Below are 24061 nucleotides of genomic sequence, written 5' to 3'. Positions count from 1 at the left end.
AGCTGGGCAACTCCTCTGACCCAGCAGGAAATGTCATATGTTTTGCATATTCATGTTTGTGTCCCTAAAGTTACTGTTCCATTTTACTCTGTATGAACCAAAATGCTGCCTTTCTCTGATTGGATAACTTACTGTTATTTAAAAATATTTACAAATCACATTTTCCTACTATATTGGTTGCATTCCCAAGTAATTATTATATGACTCATTCCAGACCTACATGTTGTAGGACCAGGATGGGAGTGGATCTAGATTTGTAGGCACATGCTTTTTGTGAAAATACGTACATCTCAGAGAGTGTGCTCTGCTGTTTAAGTCCACAGAATCTTCTGCAGCTGACTATGGGCCATCTCCATCCTCAGCAGAGCTGTGAGAACCTGCCTAAGCAAAAGACCTGAGAAATTTGTCAACAAACAAGTCAAGGGTGCTTTACTTTTTAAACTTCCCAGAATAGTATGAAACCCCATCTATTTAATGGGGAAGCATTCAAATCTTACAACACTGGTATTTGCTTTCTCTCACCTCTGCCATTACCCATGCACAGCTACTGCTTCATCTTTAATACAGACCAGTTTGAAGCAAAGGTGGGTCTCAAACCACATATAGTGTCAAATAGATCCAAAGTTCTTTGGGAACAGAATTATCTCTATTGATTTTGAGCCAGTCAGACTCCAAAGTGTAGTTTCAGTCTTGATTTACTGCTGTCTTTCTTTGGGCAAAGGCAGGCCAGGATTATCTGGCTGTTCCTTTAAGGGTGCTGAATGTGGATGCTGCAAGAAAGCCAGCTGGAGGCGATTTCAAAGGAGGTGTCAGAGCAAGCTGAAATACCAGAAAAACAGGAAAACACTAAACCCAAACAGAGTCCAGTAGCTGCAATACTCACAGGACAGCCAGAAGAAAGATTGGAAATACTAAAAGGAGACTTTTCCTCTGGAAGTAAGAAAGAAGAGTTCCAGCAGACAAGGTATGATTATATATGAACTTTAGAAATCTGAAATCCTGCAGTGACATGACAAAGTGGGAGCAAAGAAGAGCTCCCTGGGCGGGGAACTGGGGAACTGGGTCAGGCAGTGTGGTAGAAGAGCTGACAGCTCTGGCACCAAGAATTGCTGGAGGAAACAGAGGATTGTTTTACTGCACAATGACACCAAGGCATCCTACATATCTTCCAAAGTTAAGAAAAACCTAGATTTATAAAAGACATTGACCATATGGAGTGACCGAATGGGAAGAAGTTGGATCATTGCTCTTTAAGCACCAAGGTACAGCTCTTGTGGTCAGGTTTGTGTTATGAAGGTAGACAAGTAGTGGTTATAGGAGCAGCTGGAGCGCTGAGCTGGGGCTGCACTAATGGCCAAGGGCTGGGGTGTGAGGAGAACACACACCTCACTGTGGATGGATGGGGTGGGACCCACCTCCCATTCCCCAAGGGCAGAGTGAGCTGCCCCTGAGAGCCCTCAGCCCACCACCTTTCCCAGCTCAGCACCAGTGGCAGGGTTTTTTTTTTTCTGCTCAGTTGCTTCCATCAAGTGGAAAACTTCTCCTCTGACTTAGTTGCCAGCCTAACACAGGCACCTCAAAGGGTAAAACTACAGATTGGAGGTACAGGTCTAGCCCAAACTCCCAAATGGTGCACGTGCTGGGGCTGGAGGGATGCAGTGGCCAAGGCACACCTGAAGTTTGTCTGTATATAGCTCAAACCATAAATCAGGAATTAGGCAGAGTCCTGTCCCCAGCGGGCAGCATCAGAAGGGCAGCACACAGCGCCCTGGGAGCCCGGGGGAGGCAGCAGCGCTCCCCACTCACCTCCCAGCGTGGGGAACATTTTGAAGCGATCCCTGAGACCTGCTGCCTTTGTGTCACACAGCCTGCTGCGGGGAGATCAAATATGGCAAGACCCGAGACAGACTGGAGCAGAGAATCTGGGCTGGGGAGGGAAGAACACAGCCTGGCTAAGTCACAGAGCTAACTTGTACAAAGGTTCTTCATTACAGTGCTAGAGATGCTCTTCACTTTGCTTTTTTTGATACCTTTCTCAAATCTCAGGGTATCACATGAAGCGTTCATGTGGCATTAGGGTGCTGTGAGCGTTTAATGATCATCACGTGAAGAGAGAGCAGGGGGATATTGTGGTGACTAAGTGAGCATGATGCTGGGCGGGACCAGAACTAGTCCTGCCAAAGCTGCGCTTGCAGCAAGCTAAGATTAAACAACTGGGGAGGGAGGAGAGCGTAGAAATACTTCCTTCCTTGAGCACTCGGAGTGTCTCACACTCCTCCCGTACAAATTTTCCCTTTGCTGAGGTCGCCTTGCCCTCTAGTGGTTCACACTGCAGAGCTGACACAGAGCTGAGTTGGTCTCTGCTGTAAATCCTGTCGTGCCTGTGGTTTCAGCCGTTATGCAGCAAAGGGAATAATTCCAGCTCCCTTTGATCCGCACCCATTTCTTCGTGCATCAGGCCCTTAGTAAGATGTGCTGTCATGGCATGAAGTTTCAAAATAAGATGGGTAATGCCTACTGCCTTATATATTATATATGTTGCATCCTGTAAGAGGATCCTCTGCCCATCCAATCTGGAGTGAGGTACTCATCAGGAAATGAATATTTTTGGCTGAATAGATCTTTCTTCGTATTTTACAAAAAAAGTGAGGAAAACACAACTTCATTTTCAAGATTAAAACCTTTGCCTAAGAGAGAAGTTCTCAGAAGGGATGGAAATCCAACCTACTGATTAGCAACCTCCAAAGGGCTCCAAAAGATAAACTGTACACGTTTAGATTCCTAGCATTGCCTATACCAACAAGAATATGGACTATAATTTACTGTCTGTTTCCTTTGCATGCCCCCATTTCACCTGCTTTAACTTCTCTTTGGGCTCTGTCCAGCACAGTAGCAAATCTTAATCTATTCCACCATCTCACCTAGAGAACAAAAATGTCTGCTTCATTTCATCTTAGTATGGACTATCATCTTCCATGACCACTTTTATAGATGGAAAATATGATGTCTTTATGCAAACTGGACTTCTGATGCAGTTAATTCCAGAATGTCAATTAATGACTCTCTGGCTTAACATCCTTTCTGCATTTACTAACAACTCCCAGCTGCTGGGCTCCAGAGTTATCAGCTCTCCATAACAGGAAAGCCGCACACATCTAAGAGGTGAAGAGAAAAAACAGCAATTGTGAACTAGTTGATTGCCACTCAACAAGGTGCTTGGCTGTGGTCAGTCATGGTGTCGAGGGAAATCTCCATGTTCTGCTGTCTTCAGCCACTTCTAGAAAGTCTAGAAAGGCTTTTCCTGTGTTTGTCGTTGTCAGTGCAGATTGAATGACAGCATATTTTGTCTCCCAGATCCTTCTGATTTATTTATTCTTTATGCACTTTCTACAAAGACAGAGAAGCAGCAGATACATGTAATGAAAAGCTGTTCACTTTAACTTTATAAAGAAAAATGTTTGCCAACTGACTGCCTCTGAAGAGCACTCCTTAGCATGAGAAACCACAAAATAGAAATTAATTACAAGACCACTTCGCACATGCATAGGCAGCATCATCCCTCTAACAAAACTTCTCCTCAGCTTTGCTGCAGAGGCCATGTGCTGCTGGAAGCAAGAGAAAAGTAACACTTGGACTTTTCCCACCCTGATCCTCTGCCTCTATGGATTCTTCTACATGATGAAACCATCAGAACCTTTCCTAACACCCTACTTAACAGGACCAGATAAAAACCTGACCATGCATGAGGTATGGTTTTACTCTGATTCTCTCATTTGGAGCTGCAGAAGTAGAAAAGGAAAACCTTGTTTAAAGTTTATAAACAAAGATCAAAAGAAAAGCACAACTCTAACTAGCTCTGACAGGTTACAATTTGCAGCAGACAGCATAAATAAAAGATCCATTTAATGGATCTAACATCCATTTGCCTGCCCAACAGTCCCATGCTGCATCTGTGTGGTTATATATTTTATGAACACCTTCAGAGCAAAAACTTCCCTCTACAAAGACATTCAAAATACTTGAACTTTCTTTCCCTTAGAATAAAAACAAAGCCATTTCCTCTTTGTCTGTAGGTTACCAACCAGATTTTCCCGGTTTGGACATACTCCTACCTTGCACTCCTGTTCCCAGTGTTCCTGCTCACAGACTATGTGCGCTACAAGCCCATCCTCCTCCTCCATGGCATCAGCCTCATCGTCACATGGCTCTTGCTCCTCTTCGCACATGGGGTGGTGGCCATGCAGGTGGTGGAATTCTTCTATGGGATGGTGACAGCTGCTGAGGTGGCCTATTACGCCTACATCTACAGCGTGGTCAGCACCGACCACTACCAGCGGGTGACCAGCTACTGCAGGAGCAGCACCCTGGTGGCAGCCACTGTGGCCGCCTTGCTGGGACAGCTGCTGCTGTCCTTGGCACACGTATCCTACTTCCACCTCAATGCCATTACTTTGGCTTCCGTGGCCCTGGCATTCCTGTGTGCCTTTTTCCTCCCGATGCCCCAGAAGAGCATGTTCTTCCACAGGAAAGACACCTCCCAGTCTCTCCCAGCACCTGATAAAGTCACGGCTCCGGCCGGTTCTGAGAGGCCCTCGAGCTGCCAGGAGGACATGAGCTCCAACTGTTCTGGCAGGGGAACAACACCCCCACAGCAGGCTGGCAATGCCAAGCCCCAGAGTCACATCCTAAGTGTGCTGGTGCAGCTGAGCAAGGACCTGAGGGATTGCTACAGCTCCAGGAAACTCCTCTACTGGTCCCTGTGGTGGGCTCTGGCTACGGCTGGCTTTAACCAGGTTGTGAATTATATCCAAGTGCTCTGGGACTTCCGAGCCCCCTCTCACAGCTCTGCAGTGTACAATGGAGCTGTTGAAGCCATAGCAACCTTTCTGAGTAAGTTAATGTCTAAATGTTGATGACAAAGGTAGTCTCTTACTTTAGAAAACTGCTGAAGTCCCATTGCATTGCAGGTGCTGCAGGGAGTCTTCCAGATCTAGTTCTTTGATCTACAGCAGTTCAAATGTGAGCTCTGCTGGTTTTTCTTTAGGACCAGACAACCAACTCTATTTCACCAGTATGCAAGAAAGCATGCAAATTACAGACTTTACATCCAGCTTGTAAATCCATTCAGAGGCACTTGTGTGTCTTTGGATGAGGCTACTGGGTGTGCTTTTTGCCCAAAACAAGTACCACACTGTTCCCATAACAATGCTATCAGCTTTCACAGATGAGAGAAGTTATTCACAAATATTTTCCAGAAAAAGAACATAATCCTCTCATTAAGATCTTTTTCTAGTGAAATACTCTCATGCAGCCAGAAAAAAAAAGAACAGTTTTGGTGACTGCAAGATACGGAGATTGCAGCAAATGTCCCTGTTGGATTCCTTATGCTACTGATGTTAAATATTCCACTTTCACGTCAGGATCAGATGTTCACAAGTAAAGTGAGGTTATCAAAAGGTAACATCAGAGAACACCACCCTGTCTTGGCAGGGTTTCATATACTCACATCATGCTGCTGTCGAGAGCTTGCACAAGACTTTGGGGTGTGATCTACCAGAGAAAAAAAATACCATAGCTCGTCATTCAGGTTACTCTCATTGTCATTAGGGAGAAACAGATACTACTCTCATCTTGAGGTAAGCAATTAAATAGACCAAGTAAATCATGAATTAGAATATTCATGATTCACTCCTGTAGTGTTCATTCCATGACTAATTCCTCTTTCTCACGAAATTGCCCATTTCTCTGTGTAGAAGTACAAAAGATTTTAGATCAGGTACACCTTCTAGGAGGCCCACCAAGAGCAAACAGTGCCTATCCTTTCTCATTTCCTTGGATATAGTCTCCTGATACCTCACAAAACTCACTTTTTTTGACAGCTTACCTCCTTTCTGAGGTACAGAGAGCTAAATAGTTAAATTAGGTTTTTGGAGAAGCTGGAAGAACTTTCTCCTTGAGCTCAAAACTGTGTTCCAAATTCTTTCCCTAGAGATATGTGCAGGGTACAGACAGCTAAATAATGAATCCTTCTACATTACAGTTTATCCTGTAAAGTGGAATAAAGCACCAGAATGGAATGGCAGAGATTTGATTTGATTGTCTAGAAATGACCAGTCATCTGCACGGCTGTAGAAGTCATTAGAAATGCTCTCAAACTTCAGATCTACTCCGCTTTACTATTCAGCATTGCCTTCTGGCCTGTGAGGGTGGCATGATTTGATGATACAGGCTATGGAACAGATACAGCAATTACATGTTTTTCTTTTTTTCTAGGCTCAGTAACAGCTTTCCTAGTACAATATGTGAAAATTAATTGGGACGTTTTTGGAGAACTGGCTTTAGGGATCTTCTCTGCAGTAGATGCTGGTTCTCTGTTTCTCATGCACTTCTCTACCAACATCTGGGCATGTTACACTGCCTATCTCATGTTCAAAGCCTGCTATATGCTCCTGCTGACAATAGCAACGTAAGTACAAAACCTGGCAGTGCACATTACGCACAAAACACTGACCCTACTTCGAGTTTGCTTTGGGCACTCCTCCTTTTCCTCAGAGAGCACCTGATGCTAGACATAACTGTTTAGCTAAGGACAAGGACTCTTAAATGTTTGGTTACGTTGTTTTTGTTCTTCTAAACAACCATGAAAGAAAAATCATCCAAAGAACGTTGAACATTTAGCCAGGCAGAAGTTAAACAAGGTACAAGGTAATGTTATTACTAAAGGCAATAGTAACAGCAAAACATAGAAGCTGTTTTCCTTCTTTCTGTTATGAGAGATACAAAGTCAGCAATAGGGACAAGCCCACCTTGACACCACACATGTCTAGACCACCTGCTGATAAACCTTTTAGCATGCCATGAACTGCATGAATGCAAGAAGAGATTGGATGTAGAGTCCCTCAACATAATTTTATACACATAATCCTTAATGATATTAGCATGTAAAGAAGGAGTAAAAGAGAATAGTGGACATATAGACTCAGACAAGATCTCTTAGGAGACAAAGCTATTCTGTTGCTAGAAATATATAAATAATGTCAATAGCAAATATTATATATAATCTGTGGAATAAATATAAAACATTATTGCTCCAGTTATTTTATTGCTTGGAATATCTTTAGACATACCACACTATTTCATTAACAGAAATACCAGATGTATTTCATGTTAAAACCCAAAATTAATCAGAAACCATTTAAAAAAACCTGCTAAAATTATAATGCATGGCAACATTATGCCTATCTTGAAGGAAGCCAAGAGAACTCTCTATTTTCAGTTTGGTGGATTGCTACTACACTGTAGCAAGTCACACCTGGACTACTTCAATATATTCTACCAAAACCACTCCAAACAAAGAAGAAGAACAACCAAAAAAAAGGTACAAGCTTACACAAAAACCATGCTAAAATCAATGAAAATGATTCTGAAGGAATAATACCCTTTTGTTCAGATCGAAACTTTGGAGGTAGATACTGCCAACAAAGCTGTTCTAATTATTGTCAAAAAAAGATATTACAAGTAAAATTGTACAGGCTCTTTCCAACCATGGAGACTTTACAGCCTATGAAGGCTGAGAAGGAACTGATGTTCTACCCCATCACCTGACAGTATGGTTTGGAAAAGCAGCATAGCCAAGTCTAAAAACCTCAAAATACACCATGGTAGTGAAGGCTTTTCATTCTAGAGAAAGCAAGGAGGCAAACAAACAAATGAAGCATCTTTTACTCTGTCCTTGATGTACCATCTTCCTGAATCATTTCTCTTCACTGACTGACTGGAGAGCAATAGCTTTCCACCCAGTGCAAAGTAACTGACCTGCCAGTCTCACATTAGGTTCCAGATTGCCATCAATCTGAGCATGGAACGCTATGCCTTGATGTTTGGATTCAACAACTTCATCGCCCTGGTGATTCAGACCATTCTTACAGTCATTGTTGTGGATTCAAGAGGCCTGGGGCTAGACATAGTGACTCAGGTAAGTATTATTACCTTATTACCTGTCTATGCTTCACCAGTTCATCTTCAAAAGTTTACCAAGAAAGGTATTCCTATGCCAAAGGACAAATTAATTCCTGCTTACTTCTAGAGAAATCTAAACATCGTGTTCTTCCCTCATGTTAGTCATCATTCTTCCCTCTTGTCTTTTAATAATGTATTTAGGATTAGAGATGCTGGTCTTTGACTTTTTAAAAGGAGATACACCGGAACATAATTATTCAGGCCCTGCTATCTGACCAGTTTTGGTAAATTATAGGACACTGAATGACACCTTCACTTTCCAAAAACTGGCTGGTTTTGTCAGATGCAGAATCAACATAACCACATGTTATTAGTGCAGCTCAAACCAGGAGACACAGCCTGGATTATTGGAGTTATTTCACCTCAAGTGAAAGGGACAGCTGACTTCTCAATCCAAATCAGGAAAAAACATGGTCTGTATCTCAACATGTATTATAATTTTCTGCCCACAGCTTGGGCACTTAATTTGGGATGGGATACCCTATCTCACAACAGTGGCTGTAACTTTAACCAACCCAGTGCCACCCATGCTGAAGTCAACTGAAACATACTGACTTCTGTGTTTTCTCACATGGGCTCTCAGCTGGGACAGCTTCTTACTCTTGTGGATTTGAAGATGACCAAAGCTATTCAGATATTCTGTAAAAGTTACTGTAAAAGAATAAGGATTGAAACAAATATTAAAAATTAAAACATAAAAATTAAGGACAGGAATATGTAGGGCTTCATAAATAGCCTTGCCACTGTTGTTGGAAATAGTGATACAAAGTCACAGTGTACTTACAGAAACTAGTGTGCTGATGGCACTGAAATGTGCAACCAAGAGCAAAACAAAGATGAGTTTTGACTCTTCACTTACATTATTCATGACTATGTGGGTAATGAAGCTACTTCTACATTTTGCACAAATGGAAAAAATTCCCATTCCTATCCCACTCCCCCTCTGATGTTTATTAAGAGGCATAAGGAATGAAAGCAAGGGGAGTTCTTCATTCCACAAATACCTGCTGTTTCATGGAAAAGCTAAGATTTTGCTTAATCACAGAGCAAAAACTTGAACATAGAGCAACTGTGCCAGAATACAGGTAAAGAAATTCATAGTGTCTGTCATCTCCAGAAGTAGCAGCATTTCACTAATGTGCTTTTCATGAATTCTTCTGCCTTTTTCTCTCCCTCTCCCAGTTTTTAATTTATGGCAGCTACTTTGCAGTCATACACGGGATTTTCATGATCAGAAGCATTTGCGTGCTTGTCTCAAGCAAATGCAAAAGAAAAATAGCAAGATGTTGCGAAGAGAAGCTGAACCATGCAGAGCACAAATCCAGAGAGCAGATTATCCCAGGCTATTTGACACGACTGTAGGAGGCAGGCAGGCTCCTTGGCCAGGCCCTCCTGGGAGCAGAGCTCGGGCTGCAGAATGCAGGGAGCAGCAGCGCCAGAACAACGTTGGATACAGCCTTAGAAGTGGTGCTGAATCACTGCCGCACTTCAGCACAACATATGCCACCTGACAGCAATCCATAATGGCCCTGTGCCAAGAATAAAAGATAAGTTGCTTTAGATTCTTATTTACTTGCCTATAAAGAGCTCACAGAAACACAACCATCACCTTTTCATCCTCTCCCCATGCATGATGGCAAAGATGACAGTTCACCCTGCCTTGCTTGTTCTGGCTCCTGTGTGCAGTGCCAGCAAAGCTGCTCCCATCCACATTTGCTCCTGCACATGGGTGAAAGGTGTCCTCCCTTTGCACATTCTTTGTTCTGAATGAAGCAACAAGGATTGTGTTTGCATCATCATGTTCTTTCCTGTCCAAGTACAGATGGGTGACAGGCTCCTCTTGTCTAATTGATCAGCCCACGTCTGAGGGGGCCCTGTGCTTCCAACAGCAGTGTTTGCACAACCAATCCCAGGAGTTTCACTGCAACACTGCTAAGCCACGGGTGTTGCTTGACCCACATTTGAAAAGCTGCAAACACTTTAGTGACTTCACAGAAATCTCTGTCGAGAAGGGAAAACCTTCTGAGCCCAAACAAAATGAAAGAACCCCTTTCCTTTGTGCTCCCAGTAAAATTAAATTCAGGACTGACTGTGTTCCTCTTTCAACAGGAAAAGAAAAAACTATCAAGGGGCTTAAGTAGTATGGACTAAAACCACAGAAGTATATTGTGGAGAAATATGGCTGATTGCACACAGGAAAACTCCAGATTAACAGGAATATCCAACAAGATTTATAACTGAAACAAACATCATGTGTGCTTTTGAGTGCCAAATAAGAGAGGCCCCTGATCTTGCCCAACAATTTGGCAGTATCAGCATCTCAAAGTTTATCAAGAAGCTTCAGGTCCTACAGCTAATTTAGTCCTGCACAAAGGATGGTTAGTCCAGAAGAAAAGAGAGACTATGAGTTTTCATAATGAACACCTAATTTAATATGAATAATATCCATATGCTAAAGTTATTTATGTACTGCTGTTTTCTTCTATCTTCCAATAACTACATCTAACTAATAAAAATAGAAAACATAAGTTACAGAATAGTATTTTCCTGTAAGAAACACAAGTTCTCATTTGCACATACCTGCTTTTTATACCAGTCACATACTGCAAGGAGACAAAGTGCCCGGAGGTGAGGGCAGGCAGGAGAGAAGCAATTTGTTACAAGTCACAAGAAGCAGCAGTAGGACCTGACCAAATGGACTCAGCTAATTCTTTATTTACTATAGTGCATTGTGTGGACATCATCCTCTGTTGTGATCTGGCTCTAAGCAGAACAGTTTAACCAACACAGTCACAAAAGTGAGATATGTATTTAGTGTCCTCTGAGCAGTGAGTATCTGTTATTCCCGCAGAACTGAGGGCATGATACTCCTGCCTGAAGAAACAGGGACAGGGTCCAGGAGAGCAAGGACTATTTTGTCCTATTCTTCCTTGTGAGTAGGAATCTTCGAGGCATTTAGTTTAGAACTAGGTGCCAGTCCTTGAATAAAAGTTAAATAGAGTCTCTGTTTAAATGAAAACGAAAAACTTGATATTTTGAGCTCCATGGCCACTGTCTCAAAACACCTTAGGTGCAGAAAGTTAACCATGTAGCATCTGACAAAAGGAATCAACAATGCGTGAAACCTTCTGCTATTATAAAAAAAATAATGCCAGTACTTGGTTGCAGGAAAGGAGCTACAACAACTGGTAGAAATATCCATGAAAATTCCTGTGTTCTGGTTAGAGCTCATGACCTTCTGTGTTTGTGGAATGCCACTGAGGAGCAAAGGAACCAAGCAGACACAATGTATTTGGCTTGCAGCTGTAGAGAACCCTATCTTCAGAAAAAATAAGACCTTAAGGAAAAAAAAAGATCCATTTCTATTCTCTCCAATTTCCAAAAGAAAGATTTTGAGTTTGAAAGTTGAGGGCAGAACTGTGGGAGAAATGGGGCTGTAAGAGGGCAGCTCTTAGGAGTGCTAGGAAGAGAAGGCAAGTCCTTGTGCAAATTGGAATAAACTGCACAATCAGAGATTACATACAAAAGATTAAGATGCACACATCTACCTGTGTGTTCATGTACCTACACACATACACACACACTGGAGAGCAAACAGTTGAGGCTTGGCAGGTTATAAACATGGCTGGAACCACAGACTGCCTAGCTCTGCAGGAAAAGGAAACTCAACACATCCACCTCTCCTTGCAGCTTTTACTGTTTAAATGCTTGTCTTTCTTCCAGCATGTCAAAGGATTCCATGTAAACATGAAACTCCAGAGCTGGGCACATTGGCCCCTGTAACTACAACTCCCTTGAAATACGACACTAACTGCCTTTGAAAGAGTAGTGGGTTTAGGCCCCAGTCTTAAATGAAGACACAGTCCAGCAAGCTGGTAAGGCCACTTTGGGCAAACAAGGAACAAATACCAGCTATTCAAAGCACTCAGGTGTTCCCTGAGCACTGTGCAGGCTACCAGAGAAACACCAGCCAGCAGCTGACCCACCCAGCAGCACCTTCCCCAGGGTTCTTCCCCTTTCTCAGAAGCCCTTGGTAAGGAAATAGAAGGAAGCACAGAGGTAAACCTGGCCCCCCTGACCACTTGCCTGTGTGGTTGCACCACACACTGGAGCACTGAGAGAACCTTCCAAACCTGCAGAAGGCTCTGTTGAGGTCACAAAGGGACCCCTCCTGTGCCACGGCCACAGCACCCACTCCCAATGTCAATGAACATCCTACCAACAGGCTTCAGTTGACTCCATCCTCTCATGAACCTTGGAACACTGAGTCCAAGTCTATGGTCTAAAAAAATTGGGTATGGGATGGCAAAATAGCAGCTTTTCCCTGAAGCAGGTCTGTTTTGATTTTTTCAGCTTAGAAGCTGGGTTTGGCAGCTTATCTTCCTGTCCATTTGTCCTTAAATTACAGATCAGTCCTTATATAGAAGTAATTCCTGGCCATCTAATAGTATGAGGCATTCCATGTCCTACCTCCAACCCCCCCAGCAAAGCTAGGATGGTCAGAAGAAACCCCATGAGCCCAGAGGCCACTGCACTGTGCACAGGGGAGGACCAGTGTTAGCCCAAACTGCAGAACTGGTGCTCTGTCTTATCCATTAGTCAGAAACCAGAGCTTTTAAAGGTATTTATTAACATAAAGAATGCAATCCTTGATTGCTTTCCTGCCATTGCAGGTTTTATTAATTATTAGCTACTATAAGTACTATGCTTTATCATAAAAATACAACTCAGTAGGCTGACAAAACCTGTAAAGGAGAATGCTTCCCCTGCAATCTTCATGGACAAGTTCTGTGAGCAAGAAGAGCTGTAAGGAGTCATTTTTATTCCAATTCTGGTAATGTTTTATGAAGTTTACAAAGAACATTACAGAAAAAAAGAGACATGGAAATTTCTTACTACCTCCAATCCTAAATGGTGGTTTCTGATCTTCTCTGCAAGACAAAGTCACCCTAGGAGGAACTGCACAAGAATCCACAAGAAATGCACCACAGCCACAACTCTGACAGGTAATTCATTACCTTTGGAGTTATTTGGGAGTATGCTGGTTACTCACTTGCTCAGGGCATTTGGAAGTGATGTAAGATTTATGCTGATGTTACCGATCAGCCCATGGTTTAATGTACTTTTATTCTGAAAAGAAAACATATCAAAACATTTCAAATCAGGTCTTGAGTCAAAGATAGCACAGGTTATATTTTCTATACAATGATTTATAAGAGAAAGATGGTAACTGGAGGCAATCATTTAAAATCAAGTTTCAAGGGTTAGGGCTGTTTTTGTAATGTTCCTCTGAGGTCACAAAAATACTGTCTTTATAACATACTATTTAAGTTTTAATAAATACAATCTCACAGTGCAAGTAGAAGCAGTTTAGAAAACTGCCTGCTATAAAGAGGAATTCAACAATTTAAAAGAAATAGCTTGTAACAGCATGATTAAATATCAGTTAATGCTTTGCTTTCATTCCCTTATGATTCAGAACGTTCTTGTTTCACTTGTTTTCAGGATCAGTGAAACTGACTTTTCCCCCCAAAACAAGTAAAATAAGCTTAAAAAACCAAATCTCTTTAGACTTTTTTTGCTGTTAACTACAGTGAAAAAAACAAGTCTCCTTTTCCTTTTGATCACCACTTTTAAAAGTCAAGATTTCTCTTTTCTAAGTCTGAGCAGGTACCACGAGCAGATAGCTTCTGAATCTTTGTTTAGCCTCTCAAATGACTGGAGTGCAATAAGTATTATGAGTATTAAAACATTTTGAAGAAACTGAGGTCGGAATGAGCTGAGCTGGCTGGTGGCTTCTCTTGTCTGCAAGAACACTTGCACTGTCATCGTGCCACTTGGCACTCAGGCTGCAAATCAACACAAGCCTCCATGAATATGCTGAGAATGAGTTTAATCTCAGTTTGCCTACTCATTTACTGGGAAACAAGACTGTAATGGAACTTTAATCTTCCCCTGCAGCACATGCACCCAACCCTAAGGACGTCACCAAGAACAACCTTTGACAGACAATAACAGAGCCTGGAGTTTGTCACAGCCAACGCACCTTGATCTGAGTTACTCATTTACCCGCTGCATCTGCGATCACAGGCAGGTTCACGGAAACACTGGCTTGGGCTTGTGTCACAGCTGGGGTCACTCCACTCACGACACAGAGTTCAATGGTAAATGTGACAGTGGTTTAACAAGGCTCAACAGCAAGGTACACTTGACATGGTGCACAGAGGACAACATGAGACAAGACTGTCAGAGAGACTCTTTAATTAAGTCATGGGCTTCTAAACTCCTCTCAGACAGGAGTCAATGTGCAGCTGTACCCACTCCTAGTCCCAGATTTGTTTAAGTGCCTATGTCTAAAGGATTATACATGTGCAATCAATTAGCCAAAATTTCAAAGCTGAGCAAGCTATTAGTCACTTTCCAAGGATCTTTTGGGGCAAGGAATCTCTCAACCTCCAGAAGTAACTGAAGAGGCGACCCTGCCCAAGGGGAGATCCAGGCATGCAGCTCCACTGCCCTGTGTGGGAGCTTGAGGTCACTGATTCACAGTTCCATCTGCATACCAGCAAGACCTGTGGGTCACCATTCTAGGCAGCCCTTGGCTATCACACTGCCATTCATTCCCCAGTGTCCAATTAAACTGGATGCCACCATCACAGCCCCCACTGCTGATCATGGCTTAAGGGGTGGGGAGTGTAGCTTTAGTTAAAAATTAAACTTGCAAATGATTTTTTACCAGTTGTGAAGAATATCTGTTCATTTCTTTGCCATCTTTTTTTTCTTTTAGGTAGGCTATGGATTCCTGGAAGGAAGCCATAAGCCATAGCTGGATTTATCCCACAGTGATCATCTGTGCAAATGGATTTTTCGCCACAATGAGGCCATCAGAAGCTTTTCTCACCCCTTATCTAACGGGACCAGATAAAAACCTAACGATTGAAGAGGTATAATAATATTACTCCTAAGTAATAATTAAAATGCTTAAAGCAGTAAGTCTTAGAGCAATAACTGAAAGGAAGATGAAGTGGTCAATAACACAGATATATTTTATCTAGAAATTCATAGTTAGGATCTACTGGGAAAGAGTAAGGAGTCACCTCTTTGGCAGAAGGTCACAACATTAAAGTCCCTGCATTCTTAGGACTGAAACCTTTGGGAGTTGTTTAAGCAGTTGGTATTTTGGGCAAAATCAGGTCCCCAGCTCCTCTCTCCACCTAGAATCACAGAGGAGCACCAACACTGGCAATTAGTTATCATAGAAGTGATTACACTGACAGTAACACACTGATAGCAAACACAAGAAAACTAAGCAACCTTCCCCTTATGAGCTGTTAAGATTATTACCTACATTATAGGGATGTTTTATGCATTCATTAACCCGTGGGGGCCAGGCGCGCATTCAGAAAAGTTGGTGTATTTTTGACAAAAACATGCACTGCAAGTTTCCTTGCTCTGCTCCTCTGTTCAGCACTGGTGCTTCAGCAGTACACTTCCCAGGAAAAGGGGACATGGTTGACACATGGCTGAGTCATGGAGCTAACAGAATAATTAGAAGACATAGGCTTGGTACACCCACATCCAGATAATATGAATAACAGTCATTCCTGATACGCAGTAGCAAATGTTAAGGCAGAATCTACCAGTACAGTGTGAACCCAAGGTTTCTTCTAGAAAAGGTATTTGTGGTTTAGGTTGTAAGGGTACTTTTTTCTCCCCCTTTTTTATTATTATTAATTCTTAACCACAAAGGGAAATTTTACCTCTCATATAAAATATACAAATAGCATCACAGAATGCCTTAATTCTGATTTCAACAAGAATACTTAACTCAAAAATAAGCATAGTACACATACTGGTTCTTTCAGCCAAACTCACCTCCAATGAGCTAATTCCACAAGGTAATTTTCAGTCAAACACTTAGAAATTCTAATTAAAATTCAGAGAAACAAAAGAAGTTACACAGAAAGATACAGTGAATCTGCTGCTCACCATGCAACTCACTCCAGTACCTGTTCAGAAGTAGAACATGACCACCTACTATTGTACCCCCAGCATTTCATGCAGTTCCTTTCCAGTCTCATTGCTTAAGCAGAGAACAAACCATCAGGAATGGACAGCCCCAGCAGAGCCCACAATTACTGGGCAAGACCTCTCCAAAACAGGCAACTTACAGACACAAAGTTCATTTTGTGATGTGCATATAAAAGGGGATACCTGCACTAAGGGTATGCAAAATGCCTGGGCAAGCACTGAGCTTTAGTGGCGACTGCAAACAGCACCTTCCAACCCAAATGCAGAGCAGTTTTAGAAAAAAGAGAATTTCTTTACAGAGCATCTATCTATTGAAGTCAAACTGAAACTTACCAAAATACTGTTTCATCAGAGACTTGTTTACTTCTTATACATTAAAAAGGTGCAGATAACCCGGTAGCAGGTGCACATTGACAATGTGCAGTTCCAGTTACATTGTAAGAAGCACATGTTTTAGGGGGGTTCTTTCTAATTTTTACAAGGGAAAGGGATGACCAAAGGTATAAAATGGCCCAAGTAAAAAGTTAAAACTAAATAGGTGCTCATTTCCAGCTACTGTGGGGAATAGGATTTGGAAGAGAGACAGCTTTTCCTCTGACATAAACAGTTACCCACTGGTTTGAACAACTGCACAGTAAATCTGCCTTCCTTATAGGCCTTTACCAGAATTAATTTTTAAGCCAATCTACCTGTTTCTGTAGCAGAGTGTAACATTACTGTCATTGCCCCTATACAGAGCATTTACTGTCTTGTAACTTAAGGCAGTTGAAGGCTGTACTGTCCATAGAATTCAATCTTTCCTGCCACCGCAACTATGTTCTTTCCTCAATGACATCATTGAAAACCTTAAAAATCAGTATTTTTAAGTGTTGGAGGGGTTTTTTTAAATATTTCTTCTTTTACTCTGTTCTAGGTTACCAACCAGATTTTCCCGGTTTGGACATACTCCTACCTTGCACTCCTGTTCCCAGTGTTCCTGCTCACAGACTATGTGCGCTACAAGCCCATCCTCCTCCTCCAGGGCATCAGCCTCATCGTCACATGGCTCTTGCTCCTCTTCGCACACGGGGTGGTGGCCATGCAGGTGGTGGAATTCTTCTATGGGATGGTGACAGCTGCTGAGGTGGCCTATTACGCCTACATCTACAGCGTGGTCAGCACCGACCACTACCAGCGGGTGACCAGCTACTGCAGGAGCAGCACCCTGGTGGCAGCCACTGTGGCCGCCTTGCTGGGACAGCTGCTGCTGTCCTTGGCACACGTATCCTACTTCCACCTCAATGCCATTACTTTGGCTTCCGTGGCCCTGGCATTCCTGTGTGCCTTTTTCCTCCCGATGCCCCAGAAGAGCATGTTCTTCCACAGGAAAGACACCTCCCAGTCTCTCCCAGCACCTGATAAAGTCACGGCTCCGGCCGGTTCTGAGAGGCCCTCGAGCTGCCAGGAGGACATGAGCTCCAACTGTTCTGGCAGGGGAACAACACCCCCACAGCAGGCTGGCAATGCCAAGCCCCAGAGTCACATCCTAAGTGTGCTGGTGCAGCTGAGCAAGGACCTGAGGGATTGCTACAGCTCCAGGAAACTCCTCTACTGGTCCCTGTGGTGGGCTCTGGCTACGGCTGGCTTTAACCAGGTCGTGAATTATATCCAAGTGCTCTGGGACTTCCAAGCCCCCTCTCACAGCTCTGCAGTGTACAATGGAGCTGTTGAAGCCATAGCAACTTTTTTGGGTAAGTAAAAGTTAATTAGCAAGTACTTCTAACCCACCCTATGCCGAGGCATTCTTCAGCATCTTTGGTGCCTTTCCCTCTCTTATAAGGAGCAAAGTCAATAGCCTGTGATGTGTAACATCCAAATAGTGTGCAATGCATGTTTTACTATAAATTTCTATCAGTGGGCCTTTCAAAAACTACATATTATATATATATATATATATATATATATATATATATATATATATATATATGAGTGCTTTTCCTTCCACCAAAGTGTGTTTTAGCTAATTCAGCTTTTAGCAGGGCCAGGTGATCTCCAGACATCTCTTCCAACCTCAGCCATTCTGACTCTCATCAGTTACTTGGTCCACCCCAATGACATTCCTCTTTGGCCACTGCAGGATATGGCTAAAGTGAAACTTCACTGACATGGCTGTGCAGTACCAGTGGAACTTCCTTTCTGAGCTCCCATTCACATGTCTTCCCCTTCATTCCAGGAGCTCCATCCCACATTTCTACAGGGAACTGTTAGTTTACTTTTCCTCCCTGCAATCAGCATGAAAGTTTGTTTTACTGAAGCTACTCCAGTACTACTCATACTAGTTTTGAGTACTGTTCCCAAGGGCTTTCTTGCTTTTACACCCTCCAGCACTTGACGCTATTCCAGAGAACAGAAGGCATTCACAGTACTGTGAACCTCTGCTTATAGCAGGGATGGACAAAGGGGTTGGTCTGCTCTAACTTAAGGAATTCTGATGAAGAGCACATACAACCACCAAATCAAGTCCAATTTGCTAACCTGCCTGAAAACATGGAGTTTGCTATACCGTGATACACCGAACTAAGGGTTTTGCTACATGTGATGGTCAATAAGGCATTGACAAATGCAGTTCCTGAAGTTTTTCCACCAGAAACTGACACTTTCATTAAAACGGCAAGCATGAAGGACAACGGATTTTCATTTTATGAAGATCTTTACATGAAGTAAGTTAACTCATTATGCCTATTTTGCCATAAAATACTTGGTGGGATTGTTCTTCCCTTTGCTCAGTTGTCAAAAAATGGGAGAAACAGCAATAGACTGTGCACAGATGCCTCCTGCCTTGGGCACGAGGCACTTTCCCAGAGCACTTCAGTCAGCAAAGGGTTTGTAAGCAAGGAGGAAAACACCCAAACAAACAGAATACTCTTATGCCACTAACAGGAAATACAAAACACACCATTATCAGAGTCCATCATGACTAACAGGTTGAAGAGCTCCTGGCTTGATCCAGCTACACAGTTGTGCAATGACTCTCAAGGATAATGTTTCAGAGTTTTAATTAGTACTTTTCCATTTTTAGGTTCAGCAACATCCATGGCAGTTGGCTATGTTAAAGTAAACTGGGATCTATCAGGAGAATTGGCTTTGGGAATTTTCTCTGCAATGGATGCTGGTTCCCTGTTTCTCATGTACTTCACTGGGAACATTTGGGCAAGTTATGCTGGTTACCTTGCTTTTAAAGCTTGCTATATGCTCCTTATAACAATAGCAACGTAAGTACAATACACAACTGTTCTAATTAAATGTATTTAAAACAGAGTCAAATTTTGTAATTTATCAACATTTTACTGGAATTTTCACTAGAAATTATAGGTTACGATAGCAGCATATATTTTTCCTAGCCTGTATAAAACTGTGCTTAGAATCATATGACCTGACCATTACAAGAGTACACTTCAGGTCAGAACTAGGTAGCTTCTGCATTTGGCTACTCAATGACCTATATACAAGTGTCCTCTATGTGACTGAATGAATACATACCAGTATTTAACAAAAATATCCACTTAAAAGGTAAGTAGTATGCACAAAAGTCACAAAGCTAGAAAAAACCAAGAAACTTCTGCAAAAATGAAGCTGTTAAAGCTTAATAGCCAAGACTGAAGTGACTTTGTCCTTTGAAGAGTCCACTGTGCACATTAAATTGCACATATCCTTGCTCTCCATAGTTTCGCCAATCTGTGCGTTCACTGGCAGGTTTCAGATTGCTGTCAACCTGAGCATGGAGCGTTATGCTTTGATGTTTGGCTTCAACAACTTTGTTGCGCTGGTGATTCAGACAATTGTAACTGTTGTTGTAGTTGATTCAAGAGGTCTGGGACTGGATATCAGCACTCAGGTAAGCTACACAATTGCTTTCAGTTCCCCACCTCTCTTCAGAAAGTGGGTTCTGCTCCAAGTTAGCCTTTGGGAAGATACCAGGTAACATGCAAGCATAGGGCAGTTACTCACTTGGAAAAAAGGCTCATAGAAAAGGGAACTGGCATAAACCACTACAACCTACTTGCCCCCTAGTCCTTCCAGTTTTGCATCTCTATGAAAATATTCTTAAAATTATTGCAGAGGGGAAAGAACATCACCTATTACTCAGGGTATTTTTGTAATCAAAAGCTTACTATTCACAAGTTTATTGTCAAAATACCCTAACCAGAAGCAGGAAGCAAAACAAAAGCCAATCAATGAGTCCATTACTAGGGTAATTCTGAGTCATGTAACTCCAGTGGATGCACCTTAAAAGTTATGTTAATTTTCAAAATTACAGTAATTTTCATTAAATTACTAAACTTGAAGTTGATACATGTCCTGAATGAGGTCCAAGCAAGTCTTTAGTTTTCATCTTTTCAGAGAAAAGACACAAGTATTAGACAGCTATCCTCCCTTAGTGAGGTGGGGAAGGGAAGCATGTAACAGAATATTCTCTCCCTCTTTTACAACCTCAGACTTCCTACAGTATGTAGTCAAGCAGTCAGACTTCTTGAGTCCTTTCAAATGGGATCACTTTGGGCATGGGAGACAGGGGAAGGGAAGGCAGCAGTTGAGGGACACCCCTCAAGTTATTGTCTAACTGCTAAAGCAGGTTTTGACTCTTATTCCTCCTTCTTCCCCACCTCCATTTCCCAGTTTCTCATTTACGGCAGCTACTTTGCAGTCATAGCTGGAATTTTCCTCATCAGAAGCATGTACACCATCATCTCCATCAAAAGCAGAAATACCAGTGTGGCTGGTGAAAGCACTGGTCATTAACAGCAGAGACAAGAAGAATGGCTGCAAGCAACAGTGCAGAAGGTTCCATCATCTAAACAAAAAATTAGAAGAAATATGTTCAGTCAAGCCAAACTGGTCCAGGTTGAAGCAGGCTGTTTATGAGCCTACAGCACAGAGAGCTTTGACAACAGCAATGCATTTTGCCTGTTTTCTTCATCAGCAGTTTAACTCAAAGTTAGTGACTGACACCCGAACATCCATTAATGCTCAGTGAGCACAAGGACAGGTGCCTGAACTTCACACCACAAGAACCCACAGAACAGAACTTCTGACATTTCACTTCTACTATTTCCATTAATGTCAGTTTAGTCCCCAACACAAGACCTTCAAACATTCCTGGGGCATATCAAGCAGCAGTTGCCCCTGCCAGCAAGGTATCTGTTGGAAAGCTTGCCACAGAGCCCCCTCTGGAAGTCTAACACTTTTTCAAGTGGGAGTTGTGACACAGATTTTTAAAACAAATTACACATATAGCAATAAACCATTTTTTCCCCTCAAATATGCTACTCAAATGTTGGATTACTACCATGTGACTTAGTATAGCAATGCTGTCACTTTACCAATGGCCAAATGCAGGCATTTCAGATTCCACACAGACAATGCACTCCTCAGAAACATTAAGTTACAGGACTGTAAGGAAAACACATCATTACATGCAGATCAACTGCTACGGATGCAGCGACAGCCGTACTGTGAGTGTGTTGAAGGTGTATGAACACCCTGACCTTCCCTTTGAGTGTCTGCCTTGATAAGCATATGGAATAATTATATCCAACAACTGCTATGACCCACACACACCTTTGGAAGTAAAGAATCTCCTAAACTAACTTATTTTTAAACCATGGGGAGACACTTCAGTTACTACACAAGCCAGTCTTAAATGACATGACAAAGTTTAAATATAACTAGAGCTCATTAGGGAACGTTCTTCCAACTGTCCACTTTCTAGTCAACTGTAGCAGACAGCAGTAAATTCCATTGCATTCCTTTACCACAACTTAAGAGATGTGTCAAGACTCAGAATCAACTGACCCAGTTCATCTCACAGAAAAGTAAAAATCATCAATTCCTTACAGAACACCTTGAAAAGCCACTTGAGCTCATCCTTACGTCCCAGTAAGTTCTCCCTTCAAGAGAACACAGTACTTGCATCACATAGCTTTCTTTCAGGAATTCCAACGAAATTTGGTCCTTTTAAAATTAGTTTTTTTCTTCAGCACTTGTTTCAACATGGAACTTGGATGTTTGCAGCCATTAAACAACTGTGAACAGCAGTATCTAGACACCACATCTGCCTTACAGAACTCAAGATAGACCCACTCCTACAAGTGTAGCATCTTACACATGTAACAGCCGACATTTTCGGATAAAAGACCTCCTGATCCAGGAGGTCTCCATATTAATTTCTGTGTAAGAGGGCTTAAGTTATCATGTGAAGCGTTTTGATGCTAAAGCACGAAAACATAGCTTCTTGGCAACTGTGCATGAGCAGTTGTGTGAACAACTGCAGAGACTTTCAAGATAAAAATATTTATAATCACAGGTGAAGAATTCCTTTTGTAAATATAGCTATTTTTAAAACTTAATCCACAAAACAGCTATGGTGTCAATTTCTGCTCAATATAAATAAGACTCTGTACAAGACTTTCAGCTGCTTGTCTGGAGTCTGAAAAACATAAAATTAGTGAACACAGACTAAACAGATGTGGTTGTGTGTAGGAAGAGCTGAAAACTTTTTATCTGCATTTAACCTAGTTATGAAAAATATGGTATTCCACTGCTTCTGCAGCACAGTCTAGAACTGCATGCCTGCCATACTTAAATCCATTTTGGTATCTTAGCAAGAATCAGCTTCATTTGGATCAGGACAATTTCAACAGGTGCTGATCTCATTAGCCCTTGCCAAAGCCTAATTTACACAAATAAAGGTGAAGCAGGCACATAACACTGTTAGTCTCATTTTCAAGACATTTGGTTGATTTGGTCCAGTTCCCTGCACTAGGATACTTAAGTGTTCCACAGGCCCTGCTGACCTCTTGCAGTTCCTCACTGTACTGCATTTACCTGTTACTACCCCAAAACAGCTCAGAGTGACAACAGGGAAAAACTACAGCTATTTATACTGTGCTAAAATACAACGGAGGGCATCATTAACACTCTGCTAACCCTCAATTGCTGGGCATTTGTTTAGTGAATTTCCCAGAGAATTTTGGGATGAAACTGTACACAACAGTCTGTCCAGCAGTCTCCATCAGAAGGAAAAAACAGACCTTAAGTCTATTTTAACGTGAAATATGACAACAAGACAAACCCAGGCATTTAAGCAAGGAAAGCTATTAAAGGCAGCTTGTTGTATGAACTGCCTGTGCTGTGCTTGGGATCTCCAAAGTCAAAAAACAAACAGAAATTACAGCCCATGTAGAAGGCAACAGAAGTCAAAAGCATTAGCACAAATGATTTTACAAGTGGAGCTCAAGCGTTTCAGATGTCCTAGAAATAAACAGATCTAACAATCAGGCAGTCAGTTACAAGTGAAATGTCTTACCTTAAAGAATTTTCATGGTTAGCTCAAACAGGCTTACACACCTTTTTCAAAAATCAATCTCATCTTCTTTATTCCTCTTATCCTCAAAGGTGTAAAATTTTTTCTCCAGCCGGTCCAAAAGCTTCAAGCTTGCAGTTTAAATATCCAGGATATATTTGTATTATTTGCTTATTTCCAGCATTACACTTGAACTTAAATCAATGGTTTTCTGTGTTTAAAACCACATCACCAACTACTCTGATGCAGTTATATCTTACTTGAACCTTAATACAGACTAGACAAGCCAGACATTTTTCCCCCCTCTACAAATTCCATTCTAGAAAGGCAGGAAACATTTCCGTAAATTAAAAGAAAATTATATATTTAATATTCCATAGGAGCTCTTACTAATATATATGTTTTTAATAAAAAGAGTGCTATTACATCTGTGGTACCTTGGCCTGCTGTCACATTTTGTTCTGGTCATAACTAAGGCTTGTTTAAAGCCTGTCATTAGTTACCCATTATCAGGCGTCTTTTGCAGCAAACCGCCCCCCGTGCTTCCAGTGTCCTTCACTATAGATATTCTATCCAAATAATCCAAGCTCATCTAACACTCCTGTTTGATGGGTCACTTCACTTGAGCTACAACAGCAAGCTTCATCACAGGATACAAAGAAACATTTT

General features: G+C 41.9%; 2 protein-coding genes across 2 annotated transcripts; both read left to right on the top strand.

Moving 5' to 3' along the window:
- The first annotated feature begins 884 nt into the window (after window positions 1-884).
- Window positions 885-9579, top strand: LOC139676825 (thiamine transporter 2-like). The gene is made up of 6 exons (XM_071566173.1): window positions 885-964; window positions 3582-3747; window positions 4074-4890; window positions 6274-6466; window positions 7834-7975; window positions 9202-9579. The coding sequence occupies exons 2-6, from the start codon at window positions 3598-3600 to the stop codon at window positions 9379-9381; spliced, it is 1482 nt and encodes a 493-aa protein (XP_071422274.1). The 5' UTR covers window positions 885-964; window positions 3582-3597; the 3' UTR covers window positions 9382-9579.
- A 5231-nt stretch (window positions 9580-14810) lies between these two features.
- Window positions 14811-22263, top strand: LOC139676828 (thiamine transporter 2-like). The gene is made up of 5 exons (XM_071566176.1): window positions 14811-14963; window positions 16964-17780; window positions 19109-19301; window positions 19783-19924; window positions 20707-22263. Exons 1-5 carry the CDS (start codon window positions 14814-14816, stop codon window positions 20827-20829), a joined length of 1425 nt encoding a protein of 474 aa, XP_071422277.1. The 5' UTR covers window positions 14811-14813; the 3' UTR covers window positions 20830-22263.
- The last annotated feature ends 1798 nt before the right edge of the window (window positions 22264-24061 follow it).

Source organism: Pithys albifrons, chromosome 11 (assembly GCF_047495875.1).
Source record: "Pithys albifrons albifrons isolate INPA30051 chromosome 11, PitAlb_v1, whole genome shotgun sequence".
NCBI lineage: Eukaryota > Metazoa > Chordata > Aves > Passeriformes > Thamnophilidae > Pithys > Pithys albifrons.
The sequence above is the reverse complement of the archived record's forward strand: the minus strand, read 5'-3'. Positions and strand labels throughout refer to the sequence as shown.